Consider the following 19,118-nt stretch of genomic DNA (forward strand, 5'->3'; position numbering starts at 1 on the left):
CCCCAGTCAGTTGGTGAGGGGGATCTGGGCATCTGCAATACTTTAAATATCAGTGTAATGCAGGGTGACTGGAGCACAGCCAGGCAGAGAGAGGCTGGGTGTCTGTGTGCCTGGGAACTGTTCTGGGACAGAGCTCCTGTGCTGCCCTGCAGACGGGCTGGGGAGAGGAAGCACCTGCTCTGAAATCAGGGCTGCAGGCACACACTGTTATCTGTGTTATCTGGGGGAGAAGGAGCTAAAGGAACCATACATAACCCTTCCACCTTGGTCATTTGTCAGAGAGCCTCTTGTTGGAACCCAGGAAATGCAGATAATTGACTTTGTAAGGGTTGTGGCAGTTTAGGCTCCTGGACAGAGAAAGTTGAAGAGCATGGCTGCACTTGCTGGGGCTTCTGGCAGTGGCAAATAAATACAACTTTCTGGACTTGTAGATTTTCTTTAAATTTAAATAGGTAAGAAAAGTCACTTATAGTGTGTATTGTGGCACAGTAGGACTGCATGGCAAATACACAGATAACAAAAGTCACAATACAAAGCATTGACAAACTCACACTGTCTTTAAATGAATTAAACTTCAAGGCAAAGCTGTGTTTTTTGAAGTGCTAAACTGAAGAGGTCTGGTTTAGAGGAGGCTGTGCTTTTTGAGGTAATGGCCCAGCTACAGTGCCAAAATTAGCATGAAGTTATTTCTGGGAAGTAAGAAAAGGTAAAATCAACTTGTCACTTTACAGAAATGCCTCAGTAAATAATAGAGCTAAGAAGTTCTAACTTTCAGCTCTACTCACAGTCCCAGCCTGGCTTTCATTCAGCTGTTTCTCCTGCAAGAACAAATATTCTGTGCTATCCTGGTCACCTCGAGCCTGTGCTGGCCAGAGCTGCTGCAGAGCCACTGCCCTGGGAGCAGCCCAGGCTCAGAGCTGCACCCCTGGCTCTGCAGGACCCTCAGCTGCACTGAGCCCTGCCCTGGCCCTGCTTCTCCCACTGAAATCTTCTTTTGGACACATCTTGCAGGACCTGCTGCCTGATATCAAACCTAAAAGAACATAAATAAATGTTTTACTAATGTTTCTCTTGTCATACTCCCACTGCTTTTGCCCCCTCTCATTTTGCATTTCCTGCAGTCCCAGGCTTCCCATTCCTTGTTTTGGTCTTGCAGCTGTAGGGAATGATCCAGGAGCATCCCTGCAGCCTTGTCAGGAGGGTCTCCAACACTTGGAATTTTTCTCCCCCACTTTTAACGATCTGAACTAATATTCTCCAGTTCTCTGCACTAATTCTGCTGTGTGTTACCCTTAGGAGAGATTTTTGGAGATCAATCTGCCTACAGGACACAGCCATGAGCTGCAGGGTTTGCCTGGTGAGGCACAGCCAGTGCAGCTGCTCTGCACAGAACCTAGCCCAGCACTCCTGATCCTTGGTACATTTGAACAGCAGGCCCCAAGTACAGCTGACTGCATGTTTTTAACATTTTTCAGCCAGAGAGCATCTCCATTTTTTGTCATCCTTGGTGTTAATGTAGTCTGGAACTTGCCAGGGGTGGCATCTGTGGCTCAGCCTGTGCTGGCACCTGCCTGCTCTGAAAGGCTTCAGCTGAAATGTTCTCTTGCTGCAGGTATATTCCCATGTTCTGATGATAGAATTTTTAATATGGTGCTGAAATACACTCTGTGAAGCTCTTGGCGTGGTGAAATAGCCCTTGCAGGCTGCACATGACCTTCAGTTCTTCCCAAAGGTCGTGAATGCAGCACAAAGTGCTGAGCAAGTGCTGCAGCATTTTGCTTTCCCTGGGTGTCCTTTAGACAAGGCTTTCATGAATAAGCTGAATTGTGGGAACTCTTCAGGCCTGCATGTTCATTTAAAAAAGAGAACAAAATGCTGGGGAGGAAAGCACTTGTTTGCTGGAGATGGCAGTGCTCTTTCCAAGTGTGTGCTTGTCAGTGTTGTGTGCTTGAAACTGCTTTTCTGCTCATGTAAGGGTTTATATTCTTACTGCATTCAGAATGAGAAGTGTTAGGGCCACTTTATCTGAAAATATAGTTGAAAGCCTTGTGGTGGAAGATTATTAAATTTAACCAGAATTTTGATTTCATTATCTGAAATGTCAGGACTTTGAGGAACTTCCAAGCTGTTGTTTGAGGGGTGTGTGCATGGGAAATGGGGACATTATTAATACTGCTTCGGAGTGTCCTTCGAATTGTTAAACTGAAAAGATGAATGTTAGAAATACTCAATTAAAAGGAGCTGTTTTGCAGATCACAGAGCAGTGTAAGCAAAGCCCTATAACCATGTTTGTTCTTGTTTTGCAGACCGTGAGGACCAATCCATTCTCTGCACGTGAGTGATCATTTTTCATTTGGCACTTTGGGGAATCTGTGTTGTGAGAGGGGCTTTGATGCAGCTGTGGGAGGCAAAGCTTGGTCTTCAGTCTTGACAGGCAGTGGGAAAAGATGTAGCATGTAGTGATATTTAATATGGGGATATAGTCAGTGATGTTTAATATGGGGATATAGCCTTTTAGTACTGTAAATCACATTGTTGAGTTTCCTAGGCATGTTCTGCTTAAGAAATGTGACTTAAAAATGTCAGTGAGGAGCTCTGCATCCAACCCAGAAGCTTTAAGGAGTTCATCTCTGCACTGCTGTGCAGTAACTGCTCAGGGGGAAAGGCCTGGGGAAGACAAGACCCAAAAGTGGGTCTGGGGACCCTGAGCAGCAGCTCAGCTCTGGGTGTGCCTCCAAGGAATCTCTGAGGAGGGGGACACCAGGGCTGCCTTTCACCTGAGCAAAGCTGTGCGTGTAGCAGAGGTTTCCCTGCTTGGGAAGGCAGAGCACAAGGGGGGTTTGAGGCTCTCAGTGCTCAGAGTGCAGCTGGCAGGGGTGAGCCAGCTTCCTGCCCTCTCCCCCATGGACTGTGTGTTCCTGCAGCTTCCTGTGCTGCTGCAGGGAGTGTCAGCAGGCAGATAAGGATTCCCTGGGCTCGGGGAGCCAGGCTGGCCCAGCCCCAGCTGCACTGGGCAGGAACAGCTCAGCTCAGAGCGCTGCCCTGGGCCAGCACTCCCTGTGCCAGCCTGGGCTGCAGGGGGACATTGTCCCTGCTGGGAGCAGCCTGGGGGTTAGGGGGGCTCATCTGGACTGGAAACCTCACTGTGGCTCTGTGTGCGGGGTGGACACAGCAAATGCAGGGTCTGAGGCACAGGGCAGCTCCAGTGCTTGCGGCCCTGGTGTTGGGGATGTGCTTGGGGGGACCCTGCTGCCTGGAGCAGCTCACTGGGACACTGACTGCTGCAAGCAGGCCTGGGCTCAGTTCCTTCCTGGCATAGGGGATTCAAATCTCCATCTTGTGCTCCCCACAGAGGTGCCTCAACTCCCAGAGTCTGTACAAGACTGAGGCTGGATCCTTGCAAGCCATGGATACCATGGATGCAGGATTCCCAGGGCCTAAGGACACAGAAACAGAAAGAGTTCTGTGCTTCATATAAAAGTTGATCTGGTTAACTCTGGCTTGGCTGGGTCTGTGGCTCCTGCTCCGAGCAGGACTCCTGTTTTGTGTGCTGCCTGTTCCATGTGCTATGCACAAAGCAGCCCTCAAAGCAGGGTGGGATCCCAGGGTGAGGAGAAAGGCTTTGTTCCCCTGTGATTGTGGATGCCTTGGCAGTGTGTGCTTGCCCCAGGTGAATGTTTGGAAGTAGCTTCATGTTCTGTGTCTGCCCATGAACTTTCCTCTCCTTTGCATGGTCAGCCAAGCCCACAGGGCTGGAATGGCAGCGCTGCAGGATTTGGTGAATGTCCAATCTGATAATTTACGAACTGGAAAGCCTCAAAGCTCTCCTGCCTTCAACTTTGTCATTACCTCCCCTCTAAGGTCCCTGTGAGCTCTTGATCCACCTGCACTGAGTGGACAATTGATCCCTGGTTGTGTCTGGTACAGAGTGTGGAGTTTGTGCATCTCGTGCTGGGATCCCCCTTGGCTGGGCTTGGCTCTGCCTTGCAGAGCAGCTGGAGCTCAGGTGATGAGGGTGAGGAGGGACACATATCCTCACATGGAGAATGCCACCACACCTCTTGAGAGAGCCTTGTTCTTTTGTAGGTCTGCAGTATAAACTGGGATTTTGGGGATTAAATCCTCCTTGGGAGTGGGACAGGGCCATGGGGAGCTCCCTCTTGGTTGGGAAGAGATCCCATGGTTTGATCAGGAGGGGGAAAGGGGTCCAGGACTGACCTTCATTGCTCTTTCTGGTGATGAGGTAAATTTAAATTGTGTTCCCCTTCATGGCACTGGTTTTGCAGGTCCTGGACTAAGGCAGCAGTAAATAAAGTGCAAGCAGAGTGCTAACCAGCCCGGAGGTGCTTTCAGAAACTCCTGTGGCACTTCATAAAGAGTCATCTTCTCATCCCAAACTTGCTGTCTCAGGACCTGCATCACCTGATTGACCCTGATGTTTACTGAGGCTGGGAGCCCTCAGAATAATTTCTCATTTCTCCAGTAGGAGTAGTTCAGGGTAGCTAATGGGGAAAAAACCACCTCGTCAGTGGTGCCCTGAGCTGAGTGGACAGTTTGGTGTGCCTGTCATTTCCCTGTCTCCAGCTGCCTAGCAGGAATTGTCTGGGACAGAGCTGTGCCTCTGCTTGCTGAGGGTCTGCCTGCTTTGCACCTTCACCTGTCCCCCTGCTTTGCACCTTCACCTCCCTCCCCTGCCTCTGTTGGTGGAGTTTCCTGGGTTTTTACCTTCCCCTTTCCCCCCTGCCTTTATTGGTGAAGTTTCCTGGTTTTTTACCTTCCACGGCCTTCAGAGGAGGGGCAGTCACTTCTCCAGCAATGCTATTTGAAGGACACTTTAGCAGGTCTCTGGATCCATCGCCTTTTCTTCTTGACAGCCAGGAGTGCTGCTTTTGGGAGGATTCCTGGGTTTGGGGCTGTGACAAGCCCTTGGGTTCTTGTTCTTCACAGTTTGTCTCTGCAGTTTTCCAGGTGCCTTCCTTGGGTTCTGGCTCAGTGAGTGTCTGACCCCTTTGTACTTACCTTGGGAACCTTTGCACACTCTGATCTTCAGTTCTGTTCTTCTCCCCTTCCCCATCTGCTTGTGTGAGCTGGGACTGCTGAGGCCAGGGATGAAAGTTGTAGAAGGAACTTCTTGATGGAATTCTTACTATGGATGTGCTTTTCTCACAGTGAACCATATCCAGCAGCCTCTGCTGCTCCAAGGCATCCCCCTGATTTCCTCAGGAGCAGGGATGGGATTTCTGCTGTGCTCTTTGGCCTTTCACCAACTGAGAAACCCAAATATGAGTTTTTAGAGACAGGAACAGCTTCAGCACCCAAATCCATTGGACAATCCATGGGTGAAAGCCAGGTTATTGCCTGGCTGGAGAGGAGATGGGAGGAGCTGAACAAACAGCAGTGGTGAGAATTTCTTTTTAGCTTTGAAGTTGGATGGTTTAATCTTGGGCTGCTAACCACTAACAGACGGTGAGGAAGGCTGCTGGAGCTCTCCTCTGCTCTGGAGTTTGGTTCATCCAGCTTTGCAATGAAAACCAAAGGAGCAGCCCTCACCACTAGCACTTTTCTGGGGAGCTGGACTCAACTGGCTTCCATCTCATCATTCCCCCTTGGTGGGACTGCAAATGAGAGTTTATTTTGGACCTTCTCTCTGTAAATTCTTAGTTTGCTGAAAAAAAAGGAAAATATGTGTAATTCCAGAAATTTCATGTTCCTTCTAGCTTATAAGTAACAAATATATAATATAAGTGATATATTTGTGTCTAGAAGCAGTGGCTTTCAGTCTGTGTTGACTCAGCATTCATCAGTGGTTTGTGCAGAGCTGTGATGCCAGCACTGTAGCATTCCCAGACCTTCCTGCACATTTTCCTCTTTCTGTGGAATGTGAAGCTGGGCTGAAGAGCTTTTCAGAGTGTTGAATTTTTTTATATTTGTTATTTTATTTTTCTCTTGGAGAAGCTGCAGCTGCTATTTTGTGAAGTTTTGGTGTTTCTCTGCTCACTGAGCATGCCAGGCTCATGACCAAGATGAAGAAATTTTGTTGTGGTAATTAGGAATTTGGGAAACACAGAAGAAAGTGAGCTCTGGAAATGTGCTGCTCTGCACTTTGAAACACACCCGTGTGTTCTGGAGACTCTTAGCACAGAGCTGTGGCATTCCCAGGGCTGGGCCTGGCCTGATAAAGAGGTGTCCAGCAGATGCCTGCAGCCCTACAAGGTTATCTAATCTGAGCTGCCTTCCGTGGGAGTGATGGGCTGTGCAGGGAATAGAGGCTGCTTATTAAAGGCCAGCAGCAGCAAATACCAAACATTGCTGTATACAACCCCTGGCTGGGCTCCAGCTGGGAACATTCCCATGGCAAGTGCTGGGGAGATGATGGGGAGCACCAGGAGGGAAGGGAAGCAGCTCCAGAGCAGCCACTTAAACTGTAAAGCCAATTAATGACACTTTTCCAAACTATCAGTTATACCTCTTGCAGAAAATAAGGCAGGTGATTAAGGCACCCTTTAATTACAGGTCTTGTCTGTAAATATCTGTTAATTTGTAACTGGCAGATGATGCGCTCAGTTGTGCCTGAGAATAAGTGTCTCCTCTGTTCTTTGCAACTGCTGTTGTCACAGGACAAAAGGCCATTGTTGGGGCTCTTACAGACGCAGTTACTTTCTCCTCCAAACAATTTAAGTGCATATTTCCATATTTCCGTGGTTTGGGGCCTTCTGTGAGTGGCTGCTTCCATGGCAGGAGGTGTTGATGGCAGGGGAGCTGTGAGCAGCAGGGTGGGCTCTTGTGTGCTGGGACCTTGCCCAGGTGCCACTTCTGCACAGGAGGACCCAGTGCTGCCGCATCAGCTTCTCATCGCAGGGCTTGTCTTGACTGAAATCCCTGGGCCAGAGATAGAGTTTGAGAGACCCAGCCATCCAAAATATAAAATCCTGATTTTGTTTGGGTTAGTTTTCCAGGAATTTATATCACAGAGATGATCTCCAACTGCAATCTGGCCATGCTAACACATTCCACATCTTCAGGAATAATTGTTAGAATGGAGAGTATGCCCAGGCAGGGAGATAAAGCACAGCCTGCCTTGGGACTGCAAGGCTTTCTTTGGGTCTGTGTCCCTGTGTCCTGTGCTGCTCGTGGCACCTGGAACTGCAAAGCTTTCATTGGGTTTGTGTCCGTGTGCTGCGCTGCTCCTGGCACTTGGAGCTGCAAGGCTTTCTTTGGGTGTGTGGCTTTGTGTCCCTGTGTCCTGCTGCTTGTGGCACCTTGTGGGATGGAGTTCATGGCTCTCTGGGAAGGCAGCTGGAGAGGGGCCAGTGGCCTTCAGCAAGCAGCTTGAACCTCATCTCATTTCCCTGCAGCCCACAAGGCATTTCCCAGGTCAGGGAGGGGTGGTGGCCCTGCCATGCTGGGTGCTGTCACTGTCACAAGGTGTGTGAGTGCTTCAGACCTGCCTGGCATAAGGAAAGCAGCTGTTCCACTTCTCTTTCCTTCAGAAATGGTGTTTCCTCCTGGAACGGACCCCTAGGAAGGGCACTGACCTGTTTTGGGGAGAATGCCTGCCCTGGGAGTGGTGCTGTGGGGGAGAGCAGCTCCATCCCTGCTCTTTGCTGTGAGCCCTCCCCTCTGTGAGCTGGCTGTTCTCCAGGGAGAGCCCATCCAGTGTGGAAGTGCTTCTTGTACAAGGTTTGGGCTCAGGCTGCCCAGGGAAAGAGCTGCAGCTGGTTGAGTCAGTGCCTGCATTTTCCTAAGCAAATTGGAGCTGGGATGAATTTGCCTGCAGAGTTCTGGGCTTTGCTCAAAATGACACTCCAGTTTTACATGCAATGAATTCAAAACCATGTTCAACTTTCAAGTGCTCATGCTGGCTAAACTTTCCCTCTTTTAAATGTGCATGAAGCTGCTTCAAAGCAGGAGCTTTGCTGCTCCAGGGAAGAGCTCTTGGACATGGGATCCTGCATGAATTCACCAGCCACTGGCAGGCTTGGTTTGACCCGTCCCTGAAGGTGGCTTCCAAGGGAGGGATCCCTCAGTTAGAGGATGGAATAACCTTGTGCTGCCAGCTGGAGCCAAGCAGGGTTTGCTTCCTTGGGAGCACAGTTTGGCATGGCCCATGGCTGGAGCTGAGTTTGGGATTCTGCCAGCCTGGAATGAAGGAGATGAAATCATTTAGCAGAGCTGCCACTGGCTGAGGTGAGGCTGCTTCTCAGCCCAGGGCTTTAGTTGTTTAATTTATGGCCACAGATTGAGTTGTATTAAAACAAGGTTTAGAAAAAGTTAAGCTTTAGCTTTGTGATTCCATCCCCATTCCGTAAATACTGTAGGCGGTGTTACTCAGATTTTACCTTTTTTGGGCAGGTTGATAGAGGTAGAAGATTTTAATTTATTTTTGTAATCTGTGTGTTTGCACTCCTGGGAAAGAACCAAAGTATGCAGATGTCATTATTCCTGTAAATGCAAAGGACTTTATCCTAAATCTTCTAATTCTTTCATAGTATGTGGCAGCAGAGCTATTTGCCACGATGCTGCAGGAAATATTTGGCATTCCTGTAAGCTCCAGGGAGAGCAGGACTGGGATGATAACATCCTCTGGCGCTGTTTTTCAATGAGCTCTTGCACAAAGACTCTCTCTAAAATACCCCTCTGATAGATTTAGAGGGTTTTTAACACAAGGAATGTGCTTCAAGCTGCTGTCTTTCCTGTGCTTGTGCTGACTCCTCCAGCCCTCTGCTGCCCTTTTCCAGAGCTGACATCTGAGCTGTATTTATTGTAGCAGCTTCTCTGCACTGCATGTGTTACAGGAGATTTTCCTCCTTTAAAATGTAATAAACTTTCTTCTTGTGATTTGACAGAAAAGATTATTTCTCCAGCTTTACAGGCGCAGCTAATAGTGCATTCCCAAGCTCTGCTGACAATAAGAACAAATTGTATTGTTTTAAAATGTAAATGTGTATTTTGCTGTGCTTCTTACTTCTCTTACCTGCTGGAATGGTTTTAGCATTAGCATTTTTTAATACACATCCAGAAACAGGCAAAGCTGCTTTTATTATTGCTCATGGTCATGAATTATGTTAATGTAAACACTGCAGTGAAAGGGAAATGAGAAATAAAGATTTGAGAAACAAAAATTGGCACCTGATGGTTTGGGGCTTTTTTTTCTGCTTATCAGCATTCACATTTGCCTCGTTTGTGGGGACTCTGGGCTGGGTGGAAATGGGATTTTTCATTAAGTCAGAGGGTGTTGTTCCACTTGTCCATTTGTCCCAAAGTGCACCCAGGTTCTGGGTTTCACAGTGATGCTATCTTGGCAAAAAGGAAACCCAGTTATCCATTAGCCAATTCTCAGAGTAATCTCCTTTGCAACCAGCTTTTCAGGTAGCACCTTCCAGGTTTTTCCAGGCACTGAGCAAAGCCAGCTCAGCCAACAAGTCTGCAGGGAACTCCCCTGTCTCCCTGGAGCTTTGGGGAATGGAGGGCAGAGCTTTCTTATCTTCATATTCTCTGCTATTTTCTGATTGTGAGGAGGATGGAACCCAAATGGTTTTAGCCAGACTGATGGAGCTGTTTCCAAGGAGCAGATGCCGTCAGGAATCCAGGGACCCTTGGTTGAGTTCCACCTCTGGAGCTGAGGCCACAGCTGGGTCACTGGGGCTGTGCACTGTCCCGCAGCTCATCTGCAGGACCTTTTTGCCTGGGGTTTTCATCTGTTTCACCTGGAACTCCTGTGAGGAGTCCCATGAGTTGCAGGGAATGCAGGTTTTTGCTCCTGGGTGCAGAAATGCCCATCCCACCACCCTTCAGCAGAGGTTCCCCTCTCTTAGGGCCATTCCCTGTAGTGTTTCTGGGATTTTAGAGTTTTGGAAGGTGAGAAGCAATGAGAGTGTTTGAGTCTTGAAAATCTGGGCCAGTGTCAATATCCCTCCTGTAGTTCCAGGGGCTCTCTCAGCTCCCTCTGCAGCTGCTGAGTGCAGGGTGAGGACAGGGATGCTCCTCGGCTCTTATCTGATCCACAAGTGCAGCTCTGGAGGTGCTGAATCCCTAAGCAAATGCAGATTAGCTAAAAACTGGGGTGTATGATGAAAAAGGCTGCACAAGAATGTGCCTGAATTCCCCTGCTAAATGAACATTTCTATTCTAAGTAGCTTAGAGGAGAAATAAGCAGGCAGGGAAAATGTGTGCTTGTCATTCTCACAAAGGAGCTGGCTTCCAAACTGTTAATTTTTGAACAACTGTTGAATGGCAGGAGTGCTTCCACTCTTTCCGTGCAAATCCCCATCATAAAACCCTTTTTAGCTTCCCACACTTCAGAGCTGCTCACAGCAGTCTCTGTCTCCCTGGAAATCTGCCTTGCACTGCTTGAACCCTGCCTAAGGCACCCCTGAACCTCTCTGGGGCTGGGTTTGTCTGAAGATCAGACCTATGTTAGGGAAAAAAACCCAAACTGTCATTTTTAGAGCTGCAGTAACCTCATTTGTGATTGCAGGGACATGAACCTGGTCACATTTCCTGCCTTGAATATCTCCTGTAAACCTCTCCATAAATTCTGTCTAAACATGGTCTGCTTTAAATCCACCTCTGGCTTAAAAATGAAATGTTCATTTGCTATCTTTATTGATCTGTGAACTCTGCAATGATAAATTCATTTCTTTATGGTTTCATGTAGCCCTGTGGCCTTCATAATATTTTTAACCTAGCAAAGACTCTGAAGTGAGTCTGGAAAGAGAAGAATATCTTGTTTAAGGTGTGTTTTACTGCACTCTGTTTCTGGCTCCTAAAGGTGCTGAGTGTTTCCCTTAACGTGGCAATTCCCATAACCAAACCCTGAAGTATTAAAACGGTGCTAAGTGTATAAGTGTGTGTGTATATCTCATGATTTAAAAATAAAAATGTTCCTGCACTCTGAAAAATTCTGTCTGCAGTGATCCAGGCAGGGCACAAGTGTTTCATGTCACCTTGGCTAGCAAAGGGCTTCAGGCACAAAGCCAGAAGCTCTTAATCAAACTGATGTCACACCTTGTATCAACACCTTAAAGCTCAGGAGATCTTTGGGATGGAGGAGGGATTTTAACCTAACACCTTGTGGTTCCCTGCAGCATCCCTGCTTTTGGGTTTTGGTCTGTGCATAGCCAGAGCCATCAATGGGATGGGTGAGGGATTGTAAACAAAGGATTCTGTTGTGGAAGGTGAATTTTGAAGGAAATGTGTGCCCTGTTTTGCAGAGGTGAATCTGGTGCTGGGAAGACTGAGAACACCAAGAAGGTTATTCAGTACCTTGCTCATGTTGCTTCCTCCCATAAAGGAAGAAAGGACCATAATATTCCTGTAAGTTGGGGCATTTTCTCATTTCTTCATTGCTCTTTTTGCAAATTACCATCTTTGCATTTGAAAAAGTGACTTTTTTATTGAACTGTAATATAATCTGTGCAATATTGTCTCAACCATTATTTTCTCTTTAGCAGTGGCTGAAATGAGCAGTTACATCAAAATTTCTAGTCCATGTCAGCTGCCTAATTTCTGTTGTGAAATTAAAGGCTTTATACAAATAAAAGCAAAGCTTTCTGATGCAATAAACCCCATTTTCCAAAAAGATTCAATAAACCCAGGCAATTCTAGCTGAATTTAGTTCCCCCAAGATGCAGTTTTTGGTATTATATTTGTGAACAAGCTTTCTGTGCTTTCAGAAATTAACTTGTAGATGGGAAAATCATCCAGCTTAAAAACTACTCTAGAGTTGCTATATCTAGGAGCCAGCATCTAATTAAAAGCTCAGATTTTATTACACTATAAACAAGTGAGTATATACTTTTATATCAGAGAATATTGGCTTTTTTGATAGCTTGAAACCAACTCTGATTTATATAGAATTTTTTTCAGATTTCCTGCCAGGCTTCAACATTTTCACTGAATTTGGAGTGATTCTTTGCTTTTAAAATCCAGGAATGTGTTTGAATATTCATTGTTAGGGTCATTTGGATATGTTTGCAGTGAAGTTTTAATTCAGCTTTGCTCCAAACAGTGTCTTCTTGTAATCACAAATGGTTTTCCAGTAGCAATCCTGGTGTCTGTGGTGGCTGGAACCTTCAAACTGCATTATCTTATGGAATTATAGAGTTAGAGGCGTACAGAATTACAGCAAAGAGCTCTGAGATCAGCCCAGCCTTTGCCCACACCCCATTCCCACTGAAGCATCCCTTGGAGTGTCACCTCCACTCATGTTGTGACTCTGGTGACACTGGGACATCACCCAGCACAGGTGATTTTCTGTGAGGTTTGCAGTTGTGCATGTTCTTGGCTGTTCCACTGTGCAGCCCTGGACAAACTCAGTGTTTTTTCCATTTCTACAGAAGCAAAATTGCCAGTAGGCTTTAGGAGAGAAGGGAATTGTGCAGGGTTTGCACCAAGTATTTCTAAATACACTGTTGACAACTTGCAATACCTCAGACACTTGTGGAAGCCTCTTGCCCCGACACCTTTCAAAATGTGCCTCCCTTCAAAGTGAGATTGCATTGCCCAATCCCCACAAAAGCCGGGTTTTCAAAATCTTGAGGGATGGGGATGATGCAACTTCTCAGGGAGCCTGTGAAGGCACAGAAAGAAAGGGGAAAGCTGGGATGTGAACAAAAGGAACAGGGAGTGTCCTGAATAAAAGTCTTGGATTGTGCTCTTTATTCAATGCAGTACCATAGTGGACACTGGATTTGCCATGTCTCCATGAAAAATGCAGAGTGTTTGTCACCAAACTCATTTTGAAAATACAAATTAGTCTCCCTTGTTGTGCAACCATTAGTTTGTGTTTATATATTGGGAACAAAGAATGTCCAACCCTCTCAGTGCCACTGGGAAGGTAGGAAGGGTCAGAATGGGGGTTACAGAAGCAGCCCTAATTTACCCTCTTAGCATATTCATTAGAAAGCTGCAGAGGGCTGGTGGTGATCCACAGTGTGTGCAACCTGTGCATTGCCCTGTGCACAAGGAGATGCTAAATAGACTTGTTAAATTAATCCATGCCTTGCAGTCTGTCTGTAGCATTCCTGTTACAGGTAGTTATCAGTGACATGTGTGTTTCTGAGCGTCTTTGAATGCCTCATTGATTATTTTTTTAAACAAAGCAATTTGTATGCTAAGCCAAGGGTTAACTGTGATTTGCCTGACCTAATTCTGTAAAAGCAGAACAAAGCAGAGGAGCCCCAGAGTGACACCTCAGAGCACACTGGGGCTCAGCAGCTGCCTCCTCCAGCTGGGGTGGAGGGGAGATGTTCAGCTTTTGTGAGAGCTCTGCCCAATGGCTGGCATCCAGCTGCTTGTCCAGGAGGCTTTTCTGTCCCCAAATCCCTCTTTCCTTAGAGCTGACAGAGTCCTGCCCAGCCCTGAGCACGTGGGCCTTGCAAATGGAGTCAGTGACACAGGGCTGGAGTTCCAGCCTGAATTTCAGTGAGGATTCCTGGGTTGGGAGTGTGGGAATCTCATTTCCTGGGTGATCCCAAGGTGGTGTCCTGGGCACTGCACTCCAAGTGTGGGGAGGAGGAGAGGTGGCAGAGGAATCTCAGCACCTGTGGGGTTTGGCAGAGCCAGGTGAGGCTGCAGCAGCCCTAAAAGAGGGAATAGAGGCTGGGGAGGGAGAGCTGCTGGGCAGGGCTGGAACAGGAGCTGCTCTGAGGGCTGAAATAAGGCAGGGTGTGCAGTCTCCATCAGGGGAAACCTTCACATCAAATGTAGACCACAGAATCCCAGAATGGGTTGGGTTGGAGGGGATGCTAAAGATTATCCATTGCCACCCCTGCCATGGCAGGGACACTTTCCATGTCCCAGGGACACCTTCCACTGTCCAGCCTGGCCTTGGGCACTGCCAGGGATCCAGGGGCAGCCACACCTGCTCTGGGCAACCTTCAACCTTCACAGGGCACAATTCCTCATTCCCAATATCCCATACAGCCCTGCCCTCTGGCACTGGAGCCATTCCCTGTGTCCTGTCCCTCCATGCCTTGTCCCCAGTCCCTCCCAGCCCCTTTTTTAGGCTCTGGAAGGGGCTTTAAGCTTTCCCCAAAGTGTTCTTACCCAAACTGCCTGTTTTCACTAAACCCAGCTCTCATGTTGCTATTTTAGACTTCATAACTCATTACTGGTACTTTAGATTAATGATTGCTTTCAGTGGCTGCCTTGCCTTGGTAGCTGAAATGCTAAGTTGCCTTATTAATTTCTAAAGGAACAGAATTAGTTTTTGAAGGACAGGATCTCAGGCAGGCTCACTCAGGCTAAAGCTCCCTTGGGTTTCCCAAGTAGGTTTAACTGCCCTCATTTAAACACAGAGAAGTTCAAGCTGTGCCTGCTGGTCTCAGTTCTGTCTCTGGTAGGGCAGGAATGGACACCCAGGAGTGCAATTCATCATTTGTAAATATAAACAAACAAAACTCCTCTGAATCCTGAGGTGCTCCTGTCCTGCCCCATGGTTTCAGGAAAGCTGGTTCTCTCCTTGGCAATTTGAAAATTCACTTTGCTCACCTAGCAAGCCAGGCCACTGCCAGCTGCCTGACAGACCTCTGTCCAAATCTGCTATCCTGCCCTAATAAAATAAGAGTCACAGACAGAGGGAGCACATTTGGCTGCTGTAAAAACCTCTTGTTGTGTGTGTTTCTCCACAATACTTTGCCTCAGGCTCTCACATATGAACCTTAAGATTATTAAACTCACAGACTGAGCCAAGGAAGAGAGGATGGAATTGAAAATTTCTGCTGAAGCTGTGCAGATTTGAGTTTTGAAGGGATTTTATTTTAGTTTGTTACCTTCATGTTCCCTCTGCCCTTCTGGCTGGCAAAGTGTCCAGTGCAAGGTTGTGCTGCTGCGTGAACAAAAGAAGCAAAGGTTCTGTCTCGAGTGTGGGTTTGCATTTTTACATATTTGCAGTAGGGTGCAAATCCAGCCCCCCTGACTGCTTTGTGTGGCTCCCCTTGGGCTGTTCCACCCCTATGGGAGTGCTCAGGACAGTGATTGTGGTGTTTGAGGGTCCCCAGGACACGGTGAGAGATGAGAATCTGACTCCATGTGCTCAGAAGGCTGATTTGCTATTTTATGATATTGTATTATATTAAATAATGCTGTACTAAACTATACTAAAGAAAGAGAAAGGAGACATCAGAAGGCTGAACAAGAATGATGAAAGTTCGTGACTGACTCCTCAGTCTGACACAGCTGATGGTGATTGGCCATTAATTAAAAACAATTCACATGGAACCAATCAAAGAGGCACCTGTTGGTAAATGATCTCCAGACCCCATTCCCAAACAATCAGATAATTATTGGTTTTGTTCTTTTGAGAGGCCTCTCAGCTTCCCAGGAGAAAATCCTGGGCAAAGGGAATTTTTCAGAGAATATCGCAGTGACAAGTGATCCCCTCTCACCCCAGCCACCCCACAGTGCCCAGGGCTGGCCACAAGGGGACTCAGGCTGGGTTAATTTTGGAAGCAGTGCCCAAATAATGCAGCTCCTGCCTCTCCCTGGTTCTCAAGGGCCCTGTGCCACCCTGGGCTTCATTAACCCTTGCATAAACACAGGGTGCAGTGTGTGGCACATGCCATAAACCCTGTTCTGAAATCTGGGCAGTGTCTGTGGAACTCTCTGTGTGACTCTATGTGAAGTGAGTGTGTTTAAGGTGCTGACAGTGCTAATGTGGGATGTGACATGCAGCTGGAATGCCTGCTTGCTAACTTATCATCTGTTTGTTTGCAATGAACAGCCCGAATCTCCCAAACCCGTCAAACACCAGGCAAGTGGTTTTTCTTAATGCTTTTCAAGTTATGTAGGAGAACTGATGTGTATTCTGCTCTTTGTGCTGATAATGTGGGAAACCTTGAAGGAACACACAGCTAGTAGAGAATTTTGGAAATATTTAACTGGCTTTGAGAGAGGGAATAGTGAGCAGCTTGTGAATTTCTCAGCATTACAAACGATTTTAACTACTTTTATTTTACTTTTATTGCAAAGGTTTTAAGCACTTTTGAGCCCTGAAATGAAAGGTTTGCCCTCTCTCCAGCCATGACTTTGTGTATATTGGGTAATGTGCTGCTGAGAGAGTGCAGAACACTTTGTAAATATTAAACAAAGCACTAAATAAAAGATTTGATTAATGGAAGCTACAAAATTCTTTTGATTAAGTGCTTTGTCTGAATACTTTTATAGCTTGGCAAATCACCAGTGAAGACTTTGATCTCAAGTGTGAAAGGCCTGGCATAACCAAAAGCCTTGAGAAATGAAGGATTTCCCCAGCCTTTGTAGGACAGGTGGTGTAAGCAGAGTGGGGTCTGAGTGAAGTGTGCTGATGTGGGCTCCAGCTGCTGTCAGTGCCCAGGCTGGCAGAGTGCTGGGCACATCCCCTGCCCATGGCACACTCCCCATCCCCTGCTCTGTCTGATCCCAATTTCTGGGGCACAGAAGGGATTGCAGGGCTCCAGGTGGAGCTCACCTGGAGGAGGCTTAAGTGGAGGTTGAGGGCAGGACTGTGGGGAGGGATAAACAAACAATTGCAGCCACAGGGGAAATGCCCCAGTCTAACCCGAGCTGATAAGGGATGCCTTTGAGCTTTTAAATAAAGCAAAGCTTTGTCCCAGCTCCCATGGGTGTGACCAGCCATGGAAACCGAAGGGTTAATTCAGCTGGGTGAATTCCCCCCTTGCATTTCTCTGGAGCTGATGAATGCAAAGGGAAATAATAAAGGGACCTTCAGGTGTGATCTATTGGGAGCAAAAGGCAGTGCCTGGGCAGCTGTGATGCCCTGGGAGTGTGTGGTGCAGTCAGACCCAGCTGTGGGGCTGTGCTGTCCTGTTCAGAAGCTGCAGACATTCCCAGTGAGACACTGAATCCTCCCTCCTTGCACACATCAGTCACTTCTAAGGGTTTTTACTCAAATATTTGTCAAGTCCAAGAATAGACAGAGTGGTGTTTGGTTGGACCCTCCTCTTGCTTGGAGCTGGGTGCCAGGGTGGACATGAAACATTTGCTGGTGAACATTTTGACTGTGGCTGTGGAAAATGCTAATCCCAGGCTGTTGATGCTGCATAAGGCATGGAATCATTAACATCTGTGTTTCAATGTCACTTGGAAGTGCAGAGTGGATCCCTGCTGTATGTGAGTAGCATGGAGCATCCCTGCCTGCCCCAGGCCTCCCCAGAGCCAGCCCCTGGGCTGCTGCTGCTGCTTTTCTGGAACTGAGACATTTCCTGGCCCTGTGTTCGTGGTGCTGCATGAGCCATTGCATGCCCTCACTTCTCCCACAGTTCCCATTCTGCTTTTTCCAAAAGTTCTGAGGAGATGCTGTGCAGGGGCTGTGCCCAGAGGCCAAGCTGGAGTTCAGTGCCTGAGCCCTCCCCAGAGAGGGTTGGGCTTGGCTGAAAGCAGTGCCTGGAGAGAGGAACCCCCCAAATTAGGAGCCTTTTGCGCAGTGAGGGCTGGGACAGGTCTGTGTGTGCAGCACTGAGCTCTGCTGGTTCCCGTGGTGTTCACCCTCAGCTGAGCATCCCCTGCTCCCTCAGCCCCTCAGGGTGATGGCAGCAAGGAGCAGCCAGAGCATTTCATGGGTAAATGTGTTTATCCACATCCTCTGCTGCTTTATTCCAGGTTTATCCCAGGTTTATCCAGCCCTGCTGTGCCCTCCCAGCCCAGACAGTGCTGGTGGCACACAGCCATGCCATGCAGCACTCACTGGGCACTCAGGGCATTTCTTTTCTGAAATAACAGAAATGGGACATGCCAGCTGTGCCACACTCCCTGCCCTGGCTGGGCACTGTGGGTTTATCCCAGGAGCAGTGCTGATGAGGGAATGCTGCCCTGGGTCTTGGTGTGCCCACAGGAGCTGAGAGAGGGGAGGGGAGGTGGGAGCATTCCAGGCTCTCTGTGGCATTTACTTGGGAAATTTGGAGAATATAACAGCACAGAGTGGCTATAACAGGCATCCAGTTTCTCTCCAGTTCCAGTTTTTTGTGAGTTTAAAAATGCTTTTAAGCTGTCACCTTGGCAGCCCTGCCATGGCACTGCTGGCTCTGCTCTGGGCTGGGACTCACATTTATTCCTTCTGCATTTATTCCTTCTGCATTTATTCTTTCTTACCCACCCCAGCATTTAGGGAATGTGTTGTCCCAAAGGGAACAACATTTGGAACTAAGCAACTTCTGAGCAGATAACTTGAGGTCACATTAACGAAGGTGCAGCCATTTATTTCCAGGAGAGCTTGAAATATATTTCAATATACAAATCAAACTCTTTTAGGTGTTAAGTAGTGAATTTTAAAAATTCCTGTCTAAGAATTGACCCCATGTGGAAGCCTTAAGAGACTTAATGCTTCCTGTTCTTTGATGCTTGATCTGGGCCTTTATTCACCAGGACTATAAATAATTGGAAAAAGCAGGTTCATGAACACAAATGTCAGATTGGAGACTACATTCCAGACAGGTTCACTTAATTTTTTTTTCCCCACACCATCCTTCAGAGCAAGAAGACAATATATTTATATAGTTTCCTGTGTACATTTGTGCCTCTTGGGCTCTTGGAAGCAGCACAGACTTTTTTTGTTACCAGACCTCCTCATGGACAGAACTTGTAAAAGCTGTTGTGAAATTTCCTTGAGATAAGTACTTCAAATTCTAAACTCATTGGCCAGAGCTGACAGAAGCATTTAACAAATGCATTAAGCACCCTGAGCAATGCTGGCTGGATTGAGCAATTTGAAAGCAGTGTTTGTAATTGGGGTTGCTCAGTGCTGGTGTGGCCAGGTCAGAGGTGATGCAATGAGATGAGTTTCAGTCTGGCTGACTGAAGGGGAGTTTCACTCACCTGAAAATAAGCTTGAAAATAGGTATTTCTGAAATTGGAAATAGCTGTTCTGAGATAGCTGTGTTGCCAGCACAAAGTTTAAACCTAAAACCTTAAATTAGTTAAATTGCTTTCTTCCCTAAGCACTCAAATGTCTGTGCCTGATTTCATTAGCCCTAAATGTGAATTTTCTTTCCCATATTCAGTGACATTCAACATCCATCAAGTCCTGTCTGGTCCCTGCTCTGTCTGTGTGTGTCTCTGTGTGTTTTGATAAACAACCACCACCCAAATCCAGCCACGTTCACCCCTGGATGGAGGCAGCT

At 47.3% G+C, this 19,118-nt stretch overlaps 1 protein-coding gene across 4 annotated transcripts in view; it reads left to right on the forward strand.

Moving 5' to 3' along the window:
• MYH10 (myosin heavy chain 10) overlaps positions 1–19,118 on the forward strand; it is an 84,198-nt gene that overhangs the window by 25,959 nt on the left and 39,121 nt on the right. For 2 of the 4 annotated variants that reach the window (XM_074555317.1, XM_074555319.1), the window contains exons 4-6: positions 2,307–2,334; positions 11,214–11,316; positions 15,725–15,754. In XM_074555317.1, the coding sequence (XP_074411418.1) occupies positions 2,307–2,334; positions 11,214–11,316; positions 15,725–15,754 (161 nt within the window). The remainder of the gene's footprint in view (positions 1–2,306; positions 2,335–11,213; positions 11,317–15,724; positions 15,755–19,118) is intronic. The other 2 variants (XM_074555318.1, XM_074555320.1) reach the window with 1 other exon arrangement.

The sequence above is a fragment of the Zonotrichia albicollis genome, chromosome 19 (assembly GCF_047830755.1).
Source record: "Zonotrichia albicollis isolate bZonAlb1 chromosome 19, bZonAlb1.hap1, whole genome shotgun sequence".
In the NCBI taxonomy this organism is placed as follows: Eukaryota; Metazoa; Chordata; class Aves; order Passeriformes; family Passerellidae; genus Zonotrichia; species Zonotrichia albicollis.